General features: G+C 47.6%; 1 protein-coding gene across 4 annotated transcripts in view; it reads left to right on the forward strand.

Moving 5' to 3' along the window:
- The window catches only part of LOC123854503 (protoheme IX farnesyltransferase, mitochondrial), a 133,202-nt gene that overhangs the window by 98,293 nt on the left and 10,720 nt on the right, over positions 1–24,189 (forward strand). For all 4 annotated transcript variants that reach the window (XM_064583261.1, XM_064583262.1, XM_064583260.1 and 1 more), the window contains one exon: positions 19,883–20,115. In XM_064583261.1, the coding sequence (XP_064439331.1) occupies positions 19,883–20,115 (233 nt within the window). The remainder of the gene's footprint in view (positions 1–19,882; positions 20,116–24,189) is intronic.

Here is a 24,189-nt window from a genome sequence, read left to right on the forward strand (position 1 = left end):
AGCAAAACACGTGGGGAGGGAGAGACCTCAGAACATGGCAGGTGTTGTACATGTTTGTGTGACCACCCAGCGGCGGCTTGTAAGAGAAGGTTGTCCCAGTAGAGGGGTGTGCCGGTTGCCAGGGTTACTAAGAGGTGGATGACGGGCTCTCCATTCTCTTAGGGTGGCATGGAGGAGGTGACGGGCCAGTTGTGTAAGGACACGAATTGTCACCGTGAGAAGTACAGTTTACTCTATAAATGTATCTCCGAATGCACCTGCCAGTCAGGCCCCGCACTGGACACCGGAGATGTAATGGTCAGCGCGGCAGAAGGGACCTGCCAGGTGATGTGGCAGCACAAAGAGGAGAACCTGACCCTTTGTGCTGCGGACCACGGAGGTCCAGGGTGGACTTAGCGGAGGGGTGAGGTCTTGATGCTGAGAACCAGAGGATGAGCAAAAGCTGCCCCAGCCTGTTCTTTTTTGAGTTCTTTCCATTCCTGCCTCCCCTGGCCGCACCTTCATTGGTGGTCGCTAGCCTCCTTCTGATCTCATTCTTTCTCTGCAGACACTGCACTCTACACTGTCTAAACCTCCGGCCCAGACCGCTCTTCTGGGCGGAGACCCTTTGAAAGTCTCTTTTGGGGTGCCTCCGGAGGCTTCTCAGCTTCCGCAAGTACATATCCCAGTACATCACTTCCTCTCCCACGCTGGCTTTTTGTTCATTCACATTCCAAAGTCAGGTGCCTGTAAGTCACTCTAGACTTTCTGTCCCGCCCCCTTCATCCGACTGTGGGCTAGACTGTGTCTTTCCAGCCCCCAGAAGCACTCTGGAGTCTGCCCTCTCCCCCTATTTTTAATGCCACAATACCAGAGGGAACAAAGTGGACAAGAATCCCTCACATCACGGAGCCTGCATTCAGGCCATCACACCTGGCAGATTGCTGCTGCTTAATGAGGGATGGGTGCACCGATGGACAGACGGATGGACAGACGTTAGAGACATAGAAATGACCTCCCAAGCGAGGGAAACACAGAAGTGAAGACTCTGAGACGGGGATACTTGGCACACGGCATCAAGGGGATGAGGAGGCCATTGGGACAGGCGTGAGCAATCAGTGAGGAGAAAGTGTGAGCATGAGGGTGGGGGGTGGGCTGTAGACCTTGACAGACGAACCGACTTTGGATGGGATAGGTGGAGAATAGAGCAAAGGCCATACCAGGCAAGATGAGCATGAGGAGCAAAGATGCAAGGAAGGGAGGGCAAAATACGTGTTTAAGGATAAAAATAAATGACTTGGCCAGACTCGGAGGGAAGGATTTGAAGGAGCATGGTGAGGAAGCAAAGCCAGGAAGGAGGCTGAGAAAACGTGCCTGCCACACCAAATTGTGAAGGCTGTTTTGTAGGGATTGGACCGTGGTCTGCGTTGTGCTGGGGCTCTTCAGCAGCGCAAGACAAGAAAAAGAAACAACAGGCCTGTGTCTTGGAAAGGAAGAAATGAACTCTTCATTCACGGGCAGTGTGACGGTTTACACGGAAAATTCAAATGAATCTACAAAAAAGCTACAAGAACTAGCAAGTAAATATAGCGGGGGGCATGAGACGCAAGGTCAAGACACAGAATCCGGCTGCCCGAAGTTAGGCAAAGAATTCTTACATGAAACACAAAAAGCACAAAAAGTAATAAGTAAATTAGACTTCACCAAAATAAAAATTTTTGCTCTCCCAGAAACACTTCTGAAAATGACTGGACCAGCCGCAGAGTGGGAGAAAATATTTGCAAAGCGTGGAGCTCATGGGGATCTTGTGTCCAGAATACATACCCAGTCCCTAAAACCCACTAACAAGAAAACAACCCAATTAAAACATGGACAAAACATTGAAACAAACACTCCACTAAAGAAGACATACAGGGGGGTGTCTGGGTGGCTCATCTGCCTTCAGCTCAGGTCAGGATCCCGGGGTCCTGGGATCGGGTCCCACATCGGGCTCCCTGCTCAGAGGGGCATCTGTTTCTCCCTCTCCCTCTGCTCATGCTCGCTTTCTCTTTTTTTCTCAAGTAAAATCTTTATAAAGAAATGTAAAACACATAAAACTTAAAAAAATAAAGAAGACATACAGATACCAAATAAACACATAAAGTTTTCAGTATCACTAGTCATTAGGGGAAATGCAGATGAAAACCATAGTGAGACAGCACTGCACACCTATGAAAACAGTTACCATTTTTAAAACAATAATACCAAGTGGTGGCAAGGATGTGGAATGACCGGCCTCCTCCTGGGTTGCTGGCGTGAATACAAAGTGATAGAGTTACTTTTTGTAAAACAGTCTGGCAGATTCCTATAAAGCAAAACGAGATTTTCCATATAACCCCACCCCTGCGTGTCTCCGGAAATAAATGTCCGTACAAAGACCTGTACATGAGTATTTGTAAGAGTTTAATTTGTGATTACTGAAAGCATCCTAACTGTCCCTCAGCTGGTGAGTGTGTATAGGTACGATGATGTGGATACAGTTCAAAAGCATTGTAAGTAAAAGATACCAGAGGTTACATACTGTACGATTCCATGTGTATGACATTTTGGAAAGCCAAAACTTGGGGGACAGAAATCAGATCAGTGGTGACCGGGAATTGGGGGAGAAAGAAGGGGATTGAGTACAGAGGAGCATGAAGGAACTTTGTGAGGGGACAGAAATATTCTGTATCTTGATCGTGGCGATGGTTACACAATTGTACATCTTTTTCAGAACTCAGAACTAACCATATGCCTGAAACATGGGAATTTTACTATGTGCAAAATGACTGGATTTTCAGGGCACTTGGTTTTCCCTGGGGATCATATTGATGTAGATTGCAGAGCATAAGATGTTGGGGTCACCCTGCCTGGACTCAAAATCCAGCTTCTCTACCTGCTCCACCAGGTGGGAGCATGGTAGTAAACTGCGGTATTCTCTTCTGTAAAGTGGGGATAACGCCCTTACCTCGCAGGGTTAGATGAGAACACGACCCTTCTTCTAAAGCAGACGGTGAATGACCATTAGGTCATCACTGTGGTGGTTACTACTTTTTCAACAACCATGTGCTGAGCATCTCTGAGTGTTAGGCTCTGGCTAAATGCTGGAATATGGCTGACATGACCCGGTTCCTGCCCTCATTACGGTCCAGTGGGGGAGGTAGAAAGTAAACCAGTGAACAAATAAGTTTTAAAAGGTCATTCTAGGTGGCCATCAGCTGTGCAAAGAAAATAAACGGGTAATACAGAGCAATTGGTGGAGACCCTTTGAGAAGGAGAAGTAGAGGGACGCTGCTCTTGAGGAAGTGGCATATGCGTTGAGACTCCAAGGGTAAGGATGCAGAGAGTGCGGCAGGTGCAAAGCCCAGGCAGTCAGGGTGGGCCTGACACGGTGAGGAGAATGGAGGCCACAGTGGCCAGAATGAGCAGAGTGCTATGGGATGAGGTTGGAAGTACAGCACGGTGAGAAGTCTGGCTTGAATCCTGGGGGCAGTGGGACGCCGGAAATGAATCCTAACTATGAAATCGCTGTGACTGCATTTATATGTTTAAAAGAACTCTGTAGAATGTACCATAGCATCACAAGAGTGAGCAGAGCCCTGCTGCTGGCGCAGGGGAGTGGACGAGGCGTGGACCCGGGCGGTCACAGCGGAAGTGAAGTTTGTTGTTGCTCCATTCAGAAGGCAGGCTGGCCGCCCTTGCCTGCAAATTCACTTGAATTGTGTCTGCTTTGCAAAGCCTTTCCGTCTTTCCTGTGGATCACGGGTCTCCCACAGATAAACCCCGCCCGTCCCTGCCTCCCTGCCTCTGTTCCTCCCGTTCCTCCACCTGCCTTCTCGAGTTTTCTCTCTTCCACAAGGTCTCCCCTGTCTGCACGCATCTCCACCTTTCTTAAATTCTGCAGCCTCCGGGCAGGCACCATGTAATCCATCAGGAAGTAGAGTAGCAAAGCAGACATGAGAACCAAACCCCCAGAGAAGTAGTAGCCCCACTGTCCCGTCAGGCGCTCCCAGCCACCACAGCAAAACTACATGGCTGTTCAGTCTGCGAGCCAGTGCCCGACGTTTAGACAGAAAGGAATAGACCCCGCAGGGAAACAGACCTCTCTAGGAATCCCCATCTCTCCTCCCCCGGGGAGCCATAGAAGCTGAATGGTCTGAGCGCCCAGCCATCTAAATATAAACCCACCTTTTGTTGAACTCAGTGATTCTCGAACTTGAGTGGACATTATTTCCCAGAATTGGACATACGTAACCTTGCATGCACTTTCTGGATCGCTGCAGGGGATTCTGAAGGATAATTTTGAGTATCATGTATTTTCACTATAGGGCTGACCTAAATAAAGGAGACAGACGGCAGCCCCACTGTGTCTCCAGACCCTGAAAATGCATGCGGTCCTGTGACGGGTCTGATGTCCAGCCTCAGTACTGCCTGCCCTCTGTTCCCTGAGCGGCCACCGTGGCTTCATCTGCGTTGTTCCCGGTGATGGAGAAAGTGACATTGGCGTGCATTTAATAGACGAGGAATAGTGACAATTGATGGTTTTCGAAAGAGCCAGTTACAGTATGTGCATACCCGTTACGTTTTAGGCAACAGAAACTTTCCGCAGTTGTGTTGAGAATCAAAGGTGAAAGTCTTGGGCGCCTGGGTGGCTCAGTTGGTTAAGCGACTGCCTTCGGCTCAGGTCATGATCCTGGAGTCCCTGGATCGAGTCCCGCATCGGGCTCCCTGCTCGGCGGGGAGTCTGCTTCTCCCTCTGACCCTCCCCCCTCTCATGTGCTCTCTCTCATTCTCTCTGTCTCAAATAAATAAATAAAATCTTTTAAAAAAAAAAAGGTGAAAGTCTTTACAACTACAATACCATCTAATGAAGGTAAAATCTGTGAAATTATACTATCATTTGTCTCATTTTCCCAAAGAGGATACAGAGGACAGTACTTTTAATGATCTCTTTTATTGCCTGCATAAAATGCCGAGTCTGTATATCGAAAGTTATCACTCACCATTAATAAAAGAAAGACTGTCTTCCTTATCAACTGTGGTCCTAGTGGATAGAAAGATGGCTTTTTTTTTTTTTAGTACTAAGATGACATGTTTAAGTCCATCCTAACTCTTGCAGGCCCACAAGAAGGGATTATTTACTCCGATTGTCTGTTCTAGAGAACAGTGGGGCCTTAACAGTAATTGCAGGTGGTTAATAGAAACATCCTTTTGCAGCTTCCGTTTACCAAATGTAATTCCTGTGGAAACATTTGACCCCGTGCCTTTCTGTGCTTTTTACTTCAGCCCTGGGGCTTTGCGGCAGAATTATTTATCAGAGTCTTTAATGGCTTGGGGGCCACTTGATGAATTTGAGCACATTGTACATCACATCACTTAGGAAGCATCCCAGATGCTCGTGGCTAAACTCGGGAGTCCTGGTGCCTTTGGCTAGAGAACTCTGGCATGTCTGTTTGCATCCGAGGACATCTGGAGAGAGTGGTTCCTGGGGGTCTGAGTGGCGCCTCACCACAGAGTTTATCCCTTGTGAACTTGGAGCCAACTGCCTCTGTTCCCCTGGGGCTGAGCAATCTACAGCTCCAGTATCTGGGGACACATGTTGTTAAAGGAACTTGCCATGGGCAAAACCAAGAAGCATGACGCCTCTGAGCCTCCTGTCTCCCGTCCTTCCACCCCCTTCCATGTCACAGGTATCCAGCGCCCTAGAACTCCTTCCACTCACTGGAGCTCCCTGACTTCCTGCAACGTGTGTCCTAATTGGATTAAATGGATCTGGTAGTTTGAGGATGACCAAGGTGAGGGGTCAGAGGAAGGGGGGGGTTAGAAGGGGATGTTCCCCAGTAGTTCTTCCTAAGGTGCACCTCAGTTCTGCTTAGGAGGACCAAGTATTTTTCCATAGCAGATAATAGCTGGTGGAAGCTGATACCTGTTTTTTGGCGGTTGTTGGGAACCCCTGAGGCCCTTGTGACCCCGTTTCTACCGGTAGTCCCCAAGCTCAAAGACCTAGAGACCAGCTCACCTGAGAGCAGGTGCTGGGCTCAGACTCTCCCTGGGGTCTCTCTCATACCTCTTCCAACCCCGCCACCCCATTGAGGCCCTTCCTTCTGACTTCATATTTGGACACGTGGTCCTTCTGTCTTGGAGGAAAGTCTGCTAAATCAGCTGCTGCATCTAGTTTTTCTCTTACTCTCCTTATCGCCAGACTTCCCTCAGGGCTTCAGTGACAGGTTGGCTTCCTCACTCACTGTCCACGTCTGCTTTTCTCTATACTTCCAATTTCATTTTCCTCTCTCGGTGCCTTGGCTCTTCTGATCCCACTTTCCCTTGAACAGACTCAGCATCAAAATGGCAGCCTCAGCCTTAGCCCCCCGGGTGTCCCTGTGGAGTCCTCTGCCCCGTCCCAAAGCCTTGTGAGAGGAAACAGGATTGTCCAAGCTTGGGCCAGATGCGTCATCCCGGGTCCAGTCCCCTGGGGCAAGGGAAGAGGATGCAGGGACCGTGAAGCGCGGGGGTGGGGGGGAGTGGGGAGTCACACGGAGGACCTAAGGCTACTCCTTCCGTTGAACTTGAGCTTGCTCTTGGCCAGATGTGTATCTCAGGCACTCATTCTGCTTTGTTGCTTTCTAGATATGACCCACCTCCCCCATGCCCAGTGTATACACTTTATGTCCAATTCTTTCCGTGAAGATAAGAGATTTGATATTTCCTGAGTCTTGTGTTTTGCCTCACGTCCGGAGAGGTACGCATCCTCCCTCGCCATCCTCCGTGTGTTTGACAGCTCGTCTGTGGGAGCGTTGCCCGGTTCTGTCAAAGCCGGAGTTTTCTGTTTTAGGTTCTCTTTTAGGTTCTGTTTAGGTTCCATTTCGGTTTTAGGTTCTCTTTTAGGTTCTGTTAAGGTTCCATTTCTGTTTTAGGTTCTCTTTGTTTTCAGAGAAGACAGAGGGTTGCAGACACCTTTAATCGGCCCTCTACCTATTTTGAGGTCCCTCAGACTTAAATTTCTAATGTATCCTAAACATGTATTTTTTATTAAGTCATAACCTTTTTCCTGGTCTATCCTAACTCAAATGAATTGTTCTTGAGAATGTCAAGGTCTAGTGTTTCTTCTGTATATTTTAGAATTAAGTAATTCCTTTGTCTAATTCAATTCATTAAGAATTTATTGATTACCGATAATGTTACCAGCACTGGCAAGTTCTGTTTTTATAATGCTCAGAAGGCTTATAATCTGGGTAAAAAAATTAGCCAGATGCATAAAACGCTTTGCAGACGGCCGAGACAGCCCACCAATACGCACTGAGTGAAACGAGGGAATCAGGACAAACACGAAGGGCTCTGGGAGGTCAGGAAAAGGAAGTCCGGGTAAGCACAGCCTGGATAGCAAAAGAGCTTCCTGAAAGCAGGCCTGGGCCGAGCCTCCTTCCTTGTTATTTTGAAACACATGTGTATTTTGATGACCTCTCCTGGAATTAGCCATTTTGCAGCTTGGTGATGCTAACAGCAAAATAATGCATGTCCACGTTCGTCTTTTCAACTTAATGGATCAGACGAGGGTGATCCATAACTGGGAAGCTGTAGGTGTGGGCTGCAGGTGGGAGAGAGAGAAGGATAAGAGCGGACTGAAAGGTTACCGAGACAGGACAAATGAAAACACTTGGGGTCGGGGTCGGACAGTACCTGGTGTTTAAATAAATGACGGAGATGGAGTTTTCGAAGTGAAATGAATGGGTTGTTTAGTTGGCATTATTAACTTAAAGAACGGGGTTTAGCTTAAGCATTATAGGGATTTACAAGAGACATTTTTCAAATTTACTGAAGGTTTTACCAGTAAGCACTTAAGCAAATGTAAACATTTTGCAGGCTGCAGGGGAGCTGAGAATATTATTCATCAGCCAGGCCCGCTGGTCCGGTGGACAAGTACCCAGGCCAGGCGAACGCCCCGCAGAGTTTCTAAGGATTGTTATGACGGGTCTCTGGATGTGTATATACTGCAAATGTAATAAGAACATAAACATTTTATAAGTATAGAAATTTCTTTTTTTTTAGTGTTAGCCAATCATTTGAAGTGGCAGGAAGAACAAATTTCGTCTCAACTTAATAATCGTGGTGCTAAGGTAGAGAGTTGTGTTCTGAAAATCATTCCACATGACGAACCGCTCAGGATGAAGGGTCTGCAGAAAGGTTTTGCACACGTCGTTGTGCTTCCTGGTGTTTTCTGGAAGGGAACGTTCCTTTCTCTCATTGTTTTAAGGAAGAAGAAAGCATTTACAGTTACTCTGAAGCATCGTGAGTTGTGACCATTTCTCGCCAGCCGTCCTGGGGATGGGGGAGTCTTCAGTTCCCATGTCCCATCTTATAACCAAAAAACATTCAGATATTTTCATAAATATAAATACAAAGGGTTAACTATCACATCCTAGTAACCCAGTCAATCCCTTGTGGCCACTTGAGCAGTAAGTCCTAGGAGCCAACACCTTTCATTAATCACCTGGAGTCAGTGAGTCTCACATGCTGTCACTTTATCTCTCTTCTCCAATGAGACAAGGTGAAAAGATCTGGCATGATGGAACGCCATTCCCCTTGACCGGTGGTACATGGGGGGTGGTCTGAAGGCGGTGTTCGTTCCTTCATGTGCGTGGTTTGTAAAGGTCTGTCTCAGCCAACATTTGGGGTGCGCTGGCCTTGGATACGGGGAACAGAAAGATGAATAGTCCAGAGTGCAGGCATTAAAGCAGTTCGGATGTGGTGGGATGGGCGGGAGGACTGAAGGACTGAGATGTCTGTGAGAGCCAAGGGCATGAGGACCACCTGTGGGCCGGGGTGGGGGGCAGGAAGGAGAGCAGGCTGAGGGGAAACGTGCCTGGAGGACTTGTTTGGATGTGGAGGCCGAATCTCAGAGGCTGGGAAAGAAATGGCCACAAGAGACTGAAGAAAGTCCTGGAGGGGTCAACTCTAGGGCAGTGGAATGAGCGATCTGTACTTGGTGGCGGAGAACTTTCACTGGGCCGCTTATTGCAAAATGGCAGCCAACAGGCCAGATCCTGACAAGACCTCTTTTGTTTGGCCCGCTGTGCATTTCTACTGTTGCCAGCACTTAAAAAGCAGAAAATGCTAACGTAAAGCCCCAGGTTTCTGGGCTTCTTTGCACGTTCCCACATAGTATGTGCCGGTCAGACCTGAGGACCAGTTCCCACTGTTTGTCACCACTCCTGTTTCTTCAAGGAGGCCCCCTTTGCTCCTTAACATCGCCAGCCTGGTCCCTGTGGACGTCCCTGCGTCTGCAGACACTGCCCTAGGCCACAGGCTCCGGTCTGAGCAGCTCTGCCCGAGGTAGAGTCCCCTGCACCTTCGTCTGGGGGTAGCATGCACCTCCAGGTACTCTCCAGAGCTGCAGGATGGGTAGTTTTATTCCCTACCCTCCCTTCTTATAAATTGTGTTTTATTAACGCTTTCCAAAGACTCCTTAAAATTCAGTGACCCTAACTTTACGGAGGTGAACAGAACCGCTTTTGAAATAGAATCCTGTAAATTAAAAAGGGGAGAGGAGGGGGTAGGAAAATTAAACCATCTGGCTCAACCGGGAAAAAGGAAAACTATTGAGGTGTTACGGGAGCTGGGGGTAGTGGAGGAGTTCAGGAGTTTGAGAAATACACTGAGACAGGACCCCCTACGCTAGAAACTTGGTTTCCATGGACGGGATCAAAGTACAGAAATCACTTCTTGAAAATTCATACAAATGGGTTATCCTTTATTTAGGCTGAATGGAGGTAGCATAACTCAAGAGTCCCCATTTGCTTTATCCTTGAATTAGAAGGTGGCATTGCATCTCAGAGATCAACAGTGAGTAAGGCTCATCTTCACTCCCCCCACCCCTGCCTACCTTGCTTATCTCCCTCCTAGATTAGTAAGATGCAGTTGATTTTCAAAACTCATTCAGCTCAGACCTGCTTCGTTTTCTTCCTTGGGGGAGAAATTTTTTTCTTAATATAATGCCACAGCCCCACGTCCTGACTACAGTCATGCCAAACATATATGCTTATTCTTGAATTTATTTATTTGAGAGAGAGAGTGCACGCCGGGGGTGGGAAGGTGGAAGGAGAGAGAGAGGGTCCTCAAGCAGACTCCCCGCTGAGCACAGAGCCCCTCATGGGGCTCGATCCCACGACCCTGAGATCATGACCTGAGCCAAAATCGAGAGTCAGATGCTGACTCTTTTCTTTTAAAATATGATTTGTCTCCACCTTTTCTTCACCTGTTCCTTAAATTCTGAATTTTCATCAGTCCTTGTGGTAGCTGTAACTTGAGTCTTGTTCAGAAATAGAGAACTCCTGACTAAGATGCTGGGGAAACATTTTCAAAACAGTTACCTGTAGAGACTTTCCCCCCAAAACTCAGGTCAGAGCTCAAATGTGGGATTTATACAGGAAATTAAAGCTAAATTGGCTTGGTTTGATTAAGGTTTGGGGTTTTCTTTTGTCTTTTAAAGAAGGAGATGTTATTTTGTAATTTAAAAACCATTTATTCTGGAAGAATGACCAAGAAGTATGAGACTAATTTTTGTGTAAACCAATTACCTACAAAGCTGCTTACAGTATAAAGCTTTCTTGACTTAATGTAACATTTCGTAGACCTCTCCGACACATGACTTAAACAGAAAGAACACATCTCTCTGGTACATTATTTCAAAGTCAAGTATTTAAATTACGTTTATTAAGTGCAATAGTCATCAAATTAAAGCTTGCATATTTTTTTTCTCATTTGTTCCCAACTTCTACAGAAAATTCCACTTCAATAGAGCCACTAAGGATTGGTGTTTAGTAAACAAAGAAATACAGTATTTTAAAGGAAGAATAAATAATTCATAGAAATGTGTGGACAGATTCTCCTTCCTCTAGTCTGTTGTTTCTTTTCAGGAGTAGCCTTGGGCAGGAAAGGGAGAAGGAGAAGGCCACCTGTGTGCTAATGCTCAGTAGAAAAATATCTCAATTTGAAATATAATTCTCAATTTGAAATATAATTCAGTTTTGGATGTGAGTTTGGAAATAAGTCATCACTCACCTCTCTGCATGAGCCATGAACCTATTTGCCTGTGTGAATGAATATGAAAAAATCGTTTTAGTTCAATGGCTAGATTCTTTTTTCTGCCACCTTCCTCCCTCCCCCGATAGTGCTGTTTTCCTTATTCATCCCTTTATTCCGTTTTATTGAAAATTAGAAATTGTTTGCAATACCATTACACCCCATTCATCTGCTTTGCTAATCTTTCCCGTGTCAGTAATCTCTGGTGACAACCATTTGCAGAGATACGAACTCCCTCTCCTTAATAAAGGCCATTAGAGTGTTGCAAACATGCAAGAGCACCAACATTTGAAAGGGAAAAAAAAAATGTTTTCCGTGTGATCCATTTAGTTTTTCCTGGTGCTGGTTTATTTTATTTTATTTTTTTGTGATTTATACAATAGAGTTAGATTCTTTTTTTTTTTCTTAAAGATATTATTTATTTGACAGAGAGAGACACAGCGAGAGAGGGAACACAAGCAGGGGGAGTGGGAGAGGGAGAAGCAGGGAGCCCGATGCGGGGACCCTGGGATCATGACCTGAGCCGAAGGCAGACGCTTAACGACTGAGCCACCCAGGCACCCCTAAAGTTAGATTCTTAAAGTTATTGAAAATAAAAATAGTTTTGCCATTTTAATTATTATTAGAAAATGCTACACAGGGCACCTGGGTGGCTCAGTCGGTTAAGCATCTGCCTTCCTGCGGGCTTCCTGCTCAGCGGGGACCCTGCTTCTCCCTCTCCCTCTCCCCCTACTCATGCTCACTCTCTTTCTCTCTCTTAAAAATAAATTAAATCTTTTTAAAAAAAGATGCTACACAACCATCGTACTTTTATAACTCACAATTGAGATGCATTCTTGAGTCTATATACATCTATTTTCATATTCTAATATGTATCCGTATGTCTTCGTAAGTTTGAAAAAATTAAATTGGGGGAGCAATTTACTGCAAGTTTATCAGCGCTTACCTTCAGTTCTCCCTTTGTCCTATTTAGATAATGCCGTCTCATTTTGCCAGTTCTTCTTCATGTAGCCGATGTTACAGTTTGAGAATTCATAGCACTCGCATTTGTTTAACGTCTACCTTCCTTTTGGGGCTAAACATCGCCCCGTTTTGTTCACTGCTGTATACCCACACTTAGCACAGTGGCTGACTGTACCAACAGTGAGAGAAATCGTAATCAATGAATGAGAGACCGCGTGAATGCGGGGCGCTCATTTGGTGAGCACTGTGCTAAGTGCTTCATTTACGTTCCTGCATTTAATTTTTAACTCTAAAGTACCTCCTGTTCTACAGATGAAGAAACTAAGACCAACAGGTTAAATAATTTGCTCAAGATCATACAGCTCAATGAGCCAGAGCCCCTGCCTTCCCCGTGGTCTTGTTCCTGAGCCTTTTTGTGTAAGCCACTTTGATGTGAGCTCCAACCGTGCCATCGAAAGAGCCCTAAGACACCCCCGATTTTACAGTTGAGGACACTAAGGATCAGAGAGGTTAGATAATTTGCCCTCTTTTACATAGCTAGTGCAAATCAGAACTTGAACTCAGACCACCTGATTCCTGTCCACCATGCTTAGTTAGTTCTGCTCCGGTATGGAAACCAAAGTGTCATACTATTACTACAAAAAGAACATGAACGCATTTTAAAAACATTTTTGGTATGAAAATGTTCCGGGAGACACAATAGCAGAGATAGTACAGCGAACCCCAGCAAACTTGTCACCCAGAATCCACAAGATCATCAAGACTTCAACGTGCTTGCTTCATCTCACCCTTGTCGTGGTGAAAACACTTAGCAGCATGACTAGGTTAAATCAAGGTGGATGGGGCAGAGGGATGTACCTACAGTTCCTCCGTGAGTTGCAAACAGCTAGGCTGCTTCCCTGTATTCTTTCCTCGTAGAATATGTCAGGAGACATATATCAAAAGACAGCGGGAAATGGGCGACCCACCCAGGCCAGCTGCAGGCAGCACCGGAGGCGGAGTGGAGATGGAGGCCAGATGGGACAGCACCACCCTGGTGATGGAGGTGGAGTGGAGATGGAGGCCTTCTGTAGGCTCAGCCTCTGTTGGCTTGGCCAGATGTAGGCCAGATGGGACAGCACCACCCTGGTGATGGAGGTGGAGTGGAGATGGAGACCTTCCGTAGGCTCAGCCTCCGTTGGCTTGGCCAGATGTAGGCCAGATGGGACAGCACCACCCTGGTGATGGCAGAGTGGCGAGTCTCAGTCTTTGGCAAGCCTCTAGGTCACCTGGACCCCTTACAAGTCCCTAGGTGATGCTGATGCTCGGGTGGGTCTGGGGACCACACTCTGACAGAACCCCGGGCCCCACCACAGAGAGTTCCAGCACGACCTAGGGAACCCCAAGGAAGCCTGCCTGGCCTGTCTTCTCGTTTTGCTTCAAGAAATCAGGCCTCAGAGCAGCACTTGAAATGGAAGCCACCTGCTAAGGAATTTAGATGATAAAAGGAGCCAAAGGACTAATGGGAAAAAATGTTCAAGAAAAAAATTTAAGCAAAATTTTTAAACAGTGAATGATAGAAAGGGAAGTAACTCTGGGCATGTACGTGTGTGTGTGTGTATGTGTGTCTCCAGATTTGAGATACTTTCCAAGACCCATCCAGAAGTGGGAGAGAACAGATGGGTTTTTTGATCAAGGGCTGAGCACTCCGATTAGGAGGAAGAGTATATTGAGTCGTTGACCTAAAATAACAAGAAGTCGATCTTGAACAAAATTATCCTTCAAGTCTTTGAGATGTAGCCAGGCTTTTATGTATACTAAGGCAGAAAATCATAGTTGTGTTTAACTGAGATGAGAAAGGAACACACTTGACTAATCCTTTTCTGCATCAGAAATAGATCTCTTTATTAAAATGGCTAAATTTGTGGCGCCACATGGGTGGCTCAGTGGGTTAAGTGTCTGACTCTTGATTTCGGCTCAGGTCATGATCTCGCAGTTGTGAAATCGAGTGGTGCATCAGGTTCCACACTCAGCACAGAGTCTGCTTCTCTCCCTCTGCCCTTCCCCTGCTCATGCATGCACTCTCTCCCTCTCAAATAAATAAATAAATCTTAAAAAAGAGATCTCTTTATTAAAACTGCTGAATTTAAGCCACTTTAATATCCCCGTGATTGCTAAAGATTTCATGGTAAATCAGACTTTAAAAAATAGCCCAGAGGCTACTTGGGACACATTCTCTTCATCCCAGAACCATCACTATTGCTAGTGCTCTTCCTGCTTGCAGTGGAGGCTCGCCATTCTCTTCCTCGAAAATACCTAACACAAACTTCTCTCGTGAGGTGAGCAAATGCTTGTCTGTCTTTGCTGGTCCTCAACGGCAGGCAGAGGGGTCCTTGTGAAAATCACATCTGATTATTTTCTTCCCTTGTTGAAAAAGCAGAGAAATCTTTTTTGACCCTGCATTTGCCCAGAGGCGATGTTCAGGTAGATGTCTCAGCATGGCCTTCCCGGGGCTCTCTGACACCCCCACCCCCACCCCTTGTGCTGTGCCCTCTGCCTGAAACACTGCCCTCCATCCTTCCAGCCCCTCTCCCGCCCACCCAGCACTTCTTGCTAGAATCCTTCCCTGCCCACCCCCGACACCCGCACGCTGTCCATTCGTGGTCCTAGAGTGCCTTTCTTTTTAACTGTCTCACTTTAAATAAGTGCCCCCAGGACAAGGAGCATGTCTGTCTTACTGCCCACATTCTCTCCTAGGTCTGTCTGTGGTTTGGTTTTTTTTTTTTCTTTTTCTTTTTTAATATAGTGCTCCCCATTGTTTTCATCTCAGGAAGTGCAATGGGTTAGTTAGGCTATTTCTACAACGGGGTAAACCAAAGGAGCTTCTAAACCCATAGGAGGTGGCTCCCAGTGGAAGGCAACAGCCTAAAGACTCCAGCTGCCCCAGACCCTCAGCAGACCCAAGAAATCAGAGAATCAGTAAGTCGTATTACAGCCGTGTGCCCCCACCTATCAGTTGGATTAAACGAATGAGCCAACAAATAAGTCCCGAGTGCAGGTCCTGTTTCCAAGTTACTTCACCTGTGTAGTTGACCCTTGAACAACATGGGTTTGAACTGCGCGGGTCCACATACATGCAGGTTTTTTTCAGTAAATCTCTTAGAAAATTTTTTGGAGATTTGCAACAATTTGAAAAAACAGACGAATCGTGTAGCAGAGACATTTCAAAAAAATGGAAAAGTTAGGTATGTCATGAACACATACAGATATGTAGATACTAGTCTACTTTGTCATATACTATCATAAATATATACACATCAATTATAAAAAGTTAAAATTTATCAAAATGTACCCACACAGGAGAGGAACCATGAGAGAATGGACTCTGAAAAACAAACTGAGGGTTCTGGAGGGGAGGGAGTGGGAGGATGGGTTAGCCTGGTGATGGGTATTGAGGAGGGCACGTTCTGCATGGAGCACTGGGTGTTATACGCAAACAATGAATCATGGAACACTTCATCTAAAACTAATGATGTAATGTATGGGGATTAACATAATAATAAAAAATAAAAAAAAAAAAACTTACCCACACGGACATTTGCAGAGTGCACATGGTGCCATTTGAGTAGAGAGAAAGGTAAACAAATGTAAAAGTATCGAATCATAACCACATAAAATTAACTGCTGTAATAATTTCCTAACCGCCTCTCATCGCAGTTGTGGTGAGCTCAAGTGTTGCGAGCATCCACCTAAAATGCCGTTGGGGGGGTTGGGCGAGGGGCGCCTGTGTGGCTCAGTCAGTTAAGTGTCTGCCTTTGGCTCAGGTCATGATCCCAGGGTCCTGGGATCAAGTCCTGCATCGGGCTCCCTGCTCAGCGGGGCGTCTGCTTCTCCCTCTATCCTTCCCCACTGCTCATGATCTCTCACTTTCTCTCTCAGATAAATAAAATCTTTAAAAAAATGTGGCACTAATCATCTCTGCATGAGCAGTTCATCTCTCCAGTAAATTGCGAATCACAGCAAAAAGGGGTCTCTTGCCGTTCTCACTATCAGTAGTTAAGTTTGGGGGGAGTCAAAAGTTACATGTGGATTTTCTCTTATTTTTTTTATTTTTAGAGCGAGTGTGCTAGTGGTGGGGGGAGGGGCAGAAGGAGAGGGAGAGAGAGAGAATCTTAAGCAGGCTCCATGCCCACCTTGGCGCCCAGCTCAGGGCTCGATTTCACAACCCTAAGCCCATGACCTGAGCCAAAATCAAGAGTCGGATGCGTAAGTGATTGCACCGCCCAGGCGCCCCTGGATTTTCAACTGTACATTGGGGGCAGTACCCCATCCGCCTCACTGTCTAAAGGTCACCTGAGTCTTGGTTTCTCGTCTGTGCAATGGGAATAATCCTATCTGAATAAACATGTTTTACTTTGTTAATTTCTGTTTTGTTTTTAACGCCATACCCAGTGTTGATACAGTTCCTAAAAATAGGCTTTCTCATGTAGTGCTGGTGGGAGGGTAAGCTGGTCTAAACCCTCTGGGGTATAGTATAGACTGGCAGTACCAGTCAGATCCCTAAAAATGTGCCTGTCATCTGGCTTAGCTATCTCACGTCTGAGAATTTATCCTCGGAATTTATCCTAATCAGAACTATGAACAGTAGTCTGTCTGTAAGATCTTTATGCCCACATTATTTCTAATTTCAAAAAGGGAAAAATATGAAGTGTCCAGAAGGAGTATGTTGATTGAATTAACCGTGGTATATCCAGAGATACACCACGTAGGCCACTATGTACTATTAATGATGATGATACAAAAGACTTCTGAGTGGCACAGGGAAATTATTAAGAAATACTGAAATAAAGAAGGGAACAGAACCACACACAGTTCAGTATGTTCTGTTATTTTTTAAATAGATGTCATTTAAAAAAGGCAAAGAAGATATAAACCAGTGTGTTTCACTGAGTAATTTAGAATTTTGTATTTGTAATCTTCAGTAGTTCCAAATTTTCTGAAAAGAACAGATATTACTTCTATAGTAGATGTTTTAGAAAAACAAAAGCATCACAGGAAAGTAAACGTCACAGAGTTTGCAGTTGGAGCACCTTTGCCCATAATGTGAGAAAACCATGAAGTTCACCGATTCAGGCCTCCTTGTACCAGGAGGAAAAATGTGTCCCTTGAGCCTCCAGGTGCTGGGGATGGTCGTGGCTACCTGGGTAAATAGCCTCCTTTTTCCTTACGTAGCTTGTCAGTCTCCCCAATTTCCATCCGTGCCCCTGAGCACACTGATGGAAACACCAAAATTAAGCCTCATGATTTTCTGGGATGCCTACAAGGGTCAGAAACTAAATTTCCATGTGAAATTGCCTATCTCAATAAATTAAATTCATGTGTGCTTTTCTAAAAGGGCTTTTCATAACACTAATACCTTTGAATCCAACTGGCTTCCACAGACCTAGGAGAAGGAGCGAACAACCTTTTTTTTTTTTTTTTTTTTTTTTTAACACAAGGTCCAATTCAGGAAAAATAAAAATGTTTATGAGCCACATTTTTCTCCCACCCAAAATAAAACTCGCTTTTTTACAGTCCCATAGGAAAAAAAAACAAAACAACTGTTCTTATAAGCTATAAATGACCTTATTGCAAGAAGGACAACAGTTGTAACATTTTCACTGCTTTTTGGCCATCTTTTTCTGGGCATAGGTGAGATACAACAGCACAGAGCCATCCTCCCAATTTTTCATCTGGAGAATGGGGCCACTTAGTGTGGTCGTGGGCTTTCTCTGGCAGGAGCAGAGGCACTGGGGGGAGTTGTCAGGGTGGGATGGACTGGAAGGACAAGGCAGGATGAAAGTCCGAGGGGGCCCAAGCGACTGCCGCAGTGGGAAAGAGGGACCCCGTGCTCCAGAAGAGGTAGCCAGGAGGCAAGGTGGAAATTCACCATTCACATGGAGCATGCTTGAACAAGCATCTCGGCAACAATGTATCAGCATATGTTCTCTTCTCCATCAAAACTCCTCGCGGGGCACCCCGGGGGCTCAGTCAGTTAAACGTCAGCCTTCTGCGCAGGTCATGATCCGAGGGTGCTGGGATCGAGCCCTGCATCAGGCTCCCTGCTCAGTGGGGAGCCTGCTTCTCCCTCTCCCTCTGCTTGCTGCTCCCCCTACTTGTGCTCTGTCAAATAAATAAATAAAATCTTTAAAAACAAAACAAAACTACCCCTCTGCTGGGTTCCATCTTCAGGGGTGGTGGCCACAGGATCTGATCTGATCGAGTGGACTCGTTGAGCCCCATGCAGTTGTCTCGGAGGCAGAATTATGGCCTCCATAAGGAGAAGGCAGGCTTGAGGGACCTGCGTGGGTTTCTCAAGAAAGAATAAGTAGGGGCGCCTGGGTGGCTCAGTCAGTTAAGTGTCTGACTCTTGATCTCAGCTCAGGTCTTGATCTCAGGGTTGTGAGATGGAGCCCCACGTTGGGTTCCAAGGCGTTGGTCATGGAACCTACTTAAAAAAATAAAAATAGGGGCGCCTGGGTGGCTCAGTCGGTTGAGCGATGCCTTTGGCTCAGGTCATGATCCTGGAGTCCCTGGATCGAGTCCCGCGTCGGGCTCCCTGCTCGGCAGGGGGTCTGCTTCCCCCTCTGGCCCTCCTCTCTCTCATGCTCTGTGTCTCTCATTCTCGCTCTCTCAAATAAATAAATCTTTAAAAAATAATAATAATAAAATAAAAATAAACAAATAAACAAACATGCATATAACTGGGAACTTCTAGATCCGATTCAACTACGCTCTCAAAAAGTCTTTCACAAGATTGCACAGAAAGTCCACCTTAAAAAGTGGGCCGTGATGAGAATGGGTCTTAGAATCGTCACTGCCAGTTGAGAGTTGTATTTGACCGTTACCACTGCGTATATAATATCGTAGGACTCCCCTCAAAATCCCGTCTCTGAAGCCAGCTGTGGCACGGAAAGAAACTCCACTGGAAGTGCCCTGTCACCGTGGAGCGGCCCCCTGGAGTTTCGCTGTTGGCACCGCGCTGGTCCCATGCTGAGCCTGTCATTCATTACAGATAGATGCACCCAGACACAGGATCGTTATCCATTACTGCTAATTGGGTGATGTCTTTCAATAAAATAGAAATACACAGGCAGAAGGGCTTCCAGAATTAAGACACTCGTTCCTGCCCAAATGTTACAGTATTGTGTTGCGGGCGGTTTATCTGTAGCTGTCACGTCCCTCTCGTTAACTGTAAAACGGAACCCTGTGTTGGGGTGCCTGGGGCGCTCAGTCGGTTAAGCGTCTGCCTTCAGCTCGGGTGGTGATCTCAGGGTCCTGGGATGAGCCCCGCATGGGGCTCCTTGCTCAGCGGGGAGCCTGCTTCTCCCTCTGCCTCTGCCTCTGCCCCTCCCCGGGCTTGTGCGCGCTCTCTCTCTCAAATAAATAAATGAAACCCTAAAAAAAAAAAAAGCACCCCAGAACTCTGTGCCAAACAGGCACGGGTCTGGGTCTGTCCTCACTCGGGCCGGTGGGGGAGAGCAGTCCACCCTCTCTGGGGCACCGAGGAGCCGAGTGCCGCCCCGCCCCCCGCAGCCAGGAAGGGGCCCAGCGTGCGTGCAGCGCAGGGCCGTCTAACCTCGACTGGCTAACTTCATCCCCGGCGGGCAGCTGCAACAGCCACAGCCAGAACGCCTGCAGACACGATCCCCCCCATTTCAGGTGTCGCGGGGAGGATGCCGCGTAGCCGGGAGCGGGGCGGGCCAGCAGGCCGGCCCGGCCCCGCCACTGACCGGCGGGTGGTTCGCTCGGACGGCGCGGGCCGCGCGCCGCGCGCCTGAGTGGACTGGACAGTGACTGCCCTGTGTTCGCTGCTCTCTTTCAGCCCGTTGCTGGCTGTGGCCTTCGCCACCTGCTGTGCTGTCCCAGGAGTCGCCCTCCTGACCTGGGGTGTGAACCCGCTCACGGGAGCCCTGGGGGTCTTCAACATTTTCCTGTATACCTGCTGCTACACGCCGTTGAAGAGGATCAGCATCGCCAACACGTGGGTGGGCGCCGTGGTCGGGGCCGTCCCGCCGGTCATGGGCTGGACGGCGGCTACCGGCAGCCTCGACGCCGGTGAGTATGTCGCATCTGCTGTGTCCGCTTGGGGCGCCCGAGCCACGCCCTCCGTGGCGCCCCCTGCCGGCGGGCGCGAGCGCGTGCTAGTCAGAGGCGCTTCCGGACTCTGGTGCGTGCTGCTCGGTGTTAGTCTGTACTCAGCGTCTCGGCAGACGGGCTTCCAGAATTAAGACGCTCGTTCTGCGCGGCGGGCTGACTCCGAATGCAGAGGGAAGGGAGACCGTGTCGTCCGGCTTCCAGGCGAGCGTGCGCTTTCCGGGGCGGGGAATGTCGGGGGGAGACGCCAAAGGAAAAGCCGTGACTGCACAGGTGGAATGAGAAGCAGGGACCTAAAAATCACGGATCAGGTTGGGGCTGGTGATTCCTTCGGGGTGTCCCGGCGTGGTGGGGGGCGTGTCTGGGACGGGGCCTCCAGCTGTCCTCTGGAAGCGGACGCTCCGTCGTGGGCGGCTCCCTGCCTCGGCTCTTCACCCCCTGGTGGAGGAGCAGACCCCCTTTCATGAGTTTCTCATTTGCTTTTATATGATTTGCTTAAATTGTTCATGGTGCCTACAGTAAAACCCTCGAAACACATCTGCTTTTTGGTGCTGTGTCACAACGAAATTTGCGGGGTGAAAAGAGCTCATTTTTACCAGGTGTAAGGGAAGCCTCACAGTCTAATTAGCCACGTAATTAGTGTTTTTGACCAACACTTAGGAAGGAAGTGGTGAGGTTTCCTGCAATATATGTAAGTACATATTTGTCACATGAGAGATCAAAAGGCGTTGACCATAAGCCATTGCCCCGTAAGCCACATTTCTGAAGCTTTTCATAAAAGCCCTTGCACTCTGACTTGGCAAGCTTACCAAGGCGATTACACCTTTAGCACGATCGTCTCTGAGAACGGTTTGAATGTCCTGTAAATGTTGGAGTTTCATGAATCTACAAATAAAATATTCTAGACCGTACATGCTCGTTTGCTCCGCGATAAGCCCCCAAGCCTGAATCTTGTCCGTGTGGGAGCCGTGGCGGCTCGGTGGTCGGGAACCCGCGCTGCGGGGCAGGGGTGCCCCCGGGTTCGGAGCCCAGCTCCACCTGTCATCAGCCGTGCGCCCTTTGGAACGTTCTGGGCTTCTGTATGCTACTGTCTCCTCCTCTCCCACGCGGTCCCTTCTCATGGAGTTGTCATGAGGATTAAGTGAGTTGTTATTAAGTATTCCTCATTGGTACAGTAGATGGATTCAAACAGATCGAGAAAACTCCTGAGATTTTATTGATTTGCAAACTCTGAGCAGTTTGTAATTGTTACCAGGTCTTGGTGGGAAAGACCGCTGGGTTCTTAGTGATGGTTGTCTTGGGGGAGGGTGGAGAAGGTGGGAAGCATGGGTTTGATATCCCTAGACTAGATGGTGTCTGAATTACCCCCCTCGTTTGCACCTGCATACCACCAAATTCCTGGTCAGATTCTTCCTCCTAGTTCTGCCTGGAGCCCCAATCTTGACCCAAACGGCTGTCGCCCCTAGCTGTTTTTTTACCCTAGTAAAACCTAGTTCTCCCCTCCTGTACCTCTCCAGAACTCTCTAGTGATTGCCCAGACGTCCGAGGCGGGGCCCCTGAAAGCGACCCCTCATGTGCAGCAATGTGGTGCCCCAAGTCACCTGCCTATGTGATGGACACGGCCCCACACCCTGCCAGGAGTGCCAGAACCTTATGCAGGTTCCTCAAACCCAGCCTAAAGGAACCAGGCCCCCAAAACTACCTTTTCTCTCTGGGAACTCCCAGACGGAGTCAGGGCTGGGGCCAAGTAGGACAGCCCCGGAGACCGGTGTCACTGAAGATAGGTGGGGGCAGTCTGGTCCAGGACCATGCTGAACTTGGTCACCTCTGTCATCTGTCGGTCACCTAGATTCTTGCTGAGGGCTAGAGGTCTTTATTGTACTCCCAGGCGGTTCCCTCAAGAGGATTTTGAGCCTCAGTGTGTGTTGGGTAGAGTTGCATCCCCAGAGGCCAGAGAAAGAAAGAACTTTGCAGACGTCTTCTCACTTACGTGTTCAGGGATGGTGTGGATTTGGTTAAACTGCTAATAGTCATACTTAAAATTTTTAAAAAACTTTTTAAATTTGGGGTATGGTCTTTCTGTAATCCAAATTCAATCATTTGTATACAGATTCCTTAATGAGGGATAGCTAAGGGCCAGACTTAGGTTGCAGAGTAAAAATGCATGTTTATCTTGAAAAATGAGACCCCATCACCTACCCGAACTGACCCTGACATCAGGCAGAGCCGTCTGAAACAGATTGGTGTCACCACAGAGAGAAGTTGGTTGAAGAAGGTTGACCTCTATTACATCCTTTTTCTTCAAATCCTAGAGGCACATGGCAGGGCACACAATTATGGCTTGGTGTACTGCCTCCTGAATTCTAATTCACCCCCGGGTCCAGTCCTACACCTGAAGTCTCATCAGATTTACAGAGTGTTACTTTACATAATGCTTTAAACTGCTTCCCAAAAAAGGTCCAAAACAATTTGCTAGAGCAAACTCGAGATAAGCAGCAAGTCTTGGATTAAAATTGAATGAACGAATGAATCAATCAGTCAATCAGTGAATAAGTACCTTCCATTTTACAGCTGACAAAACTTGGTTAATCCCAAGTCAGTTGCCAAATATTTATTGAGCCTCAGCTATGTGCCAGGGCCTATAAAGGAGGAAGTGATCCGAAGAAATAAGGTAGAATCTGAGAGAATGTAGTTTCAACCTTGATATCGCTGGGATTTTAAGACACTGGGTTGAATAAGATTATATATATATATATAGTTTTGTCACCTTCTAGAACTGTACCATCCATTAGGACACCCACTAGCCACATGTGGCTATTTAAGTTTTAGTGTCAACTAAATAAATTTAAACACCGAGTTCTTCGGTCCCAGGAGCCGTATTTCAGCTGCTCACGGCCACACACGGCCAGGAGCTGCCGAAGGGGTGGCACAGAGAAGAGCGTCTCCATCCTTGCGGAAAGTTCATTTGTCAGTTCTGCCGAGAAGGACACATCGATGTCCTTATGAACCTGTGTGTCCCATCTTCCTCGTGAGTTCGTGCTTTAAATCCTAGGGCATCGAAGGAGACTGCACCTGTGGTCTCCACAAATTCTAAAGCAGTGGTTATCAAATTTGAGTGCACCTCAGAATCACCTGGCAGGCTTGCTAAAACCCAGGTCCTGGGCCTGAGAACTTGCATTTCTAGCAAGCTTGCCAGGTGATGCCAATGCCCCTGATCCAGGGACCACTTTAAGAACCACCAGCCTGAAAAGACAGAACGGGAGAGAGCTCTGGCTGTCAGGATATCTTGGAAATACCTCAGGATTTGGGCAGAGGGAGTGGGTAGATGGCATGATTTGAGACGCACACACCCACAGAGGTTAGGTCTCTCCTCTGGGTTCTTATCTCAGGGGACATGCTTGCTTTGAAAGCGAGCGCCCCGCTGAGCAAAAATGTGGCCCCACACGTTTCCCTTCTGTGGTATCTCCAAATCGTTTTGTCTTTGACCCTCTGAAGAGTGATCACTTTGGAGAAGCATATGAATAGAAAAGTCTTTGGAGTACTCCACTGAACCGCAGTGATAGGAAGGAAGAGAGGAGGGTGGAGGAGAGGCAGGGAGACCACCCACTCAGATCATCAGCCTGCTTCCTGGTGCAGGTATCAGTGAGGACCTACTGTGTGCTGGGCACTGAGGAATTCGGACTTGATTGAAAGGCACTAAAGACCCCTTGGCGGTTTAAGCAGGAGAGCAGCTGGGCCCGGAGTTGGGGTTTTATCTTAACAGTGGGCCGTGGGTGGGTTCTCTGTGGTGTTGGAAAGCAGTACTTTGCTGGGCCCTCCTTGGTCCTCCCAAGCCTGTGTGCCTTCTGTCTCCTCCTGCCCCCTCTCCAGTAGGCCTCTACCTATCCTAGGCCTGGCCTCCACCCTCCTGCCTTCCCTAGTCACATTTCACCCCTCAAGTATTTAGTGAAGCATCCATCAGCTCCTCCTTTCCAAGAGCACCTTGTGAACGCCCGTGAACCTCCAGGTGGGCGTGGATGCGGGGTGTGTGTGTAA

This window comes from Mirounga angustirostris, unplaced genomic scaffold (assembly GCF_029215605.1).
Source record: "Mirounga angustirostris isolate CCGP_5_RB_7025 unplaced genomic scaffold, mMirAng1.0.hap1 SCAF_17, whole genome shotgun sequence".
NCBI classification, from domain to species: Eukaryota; Metazoa; Chordata; class Mammalia; order Carnivora; family Phocidae; genus Mirounga; species Mirounga angustirostris.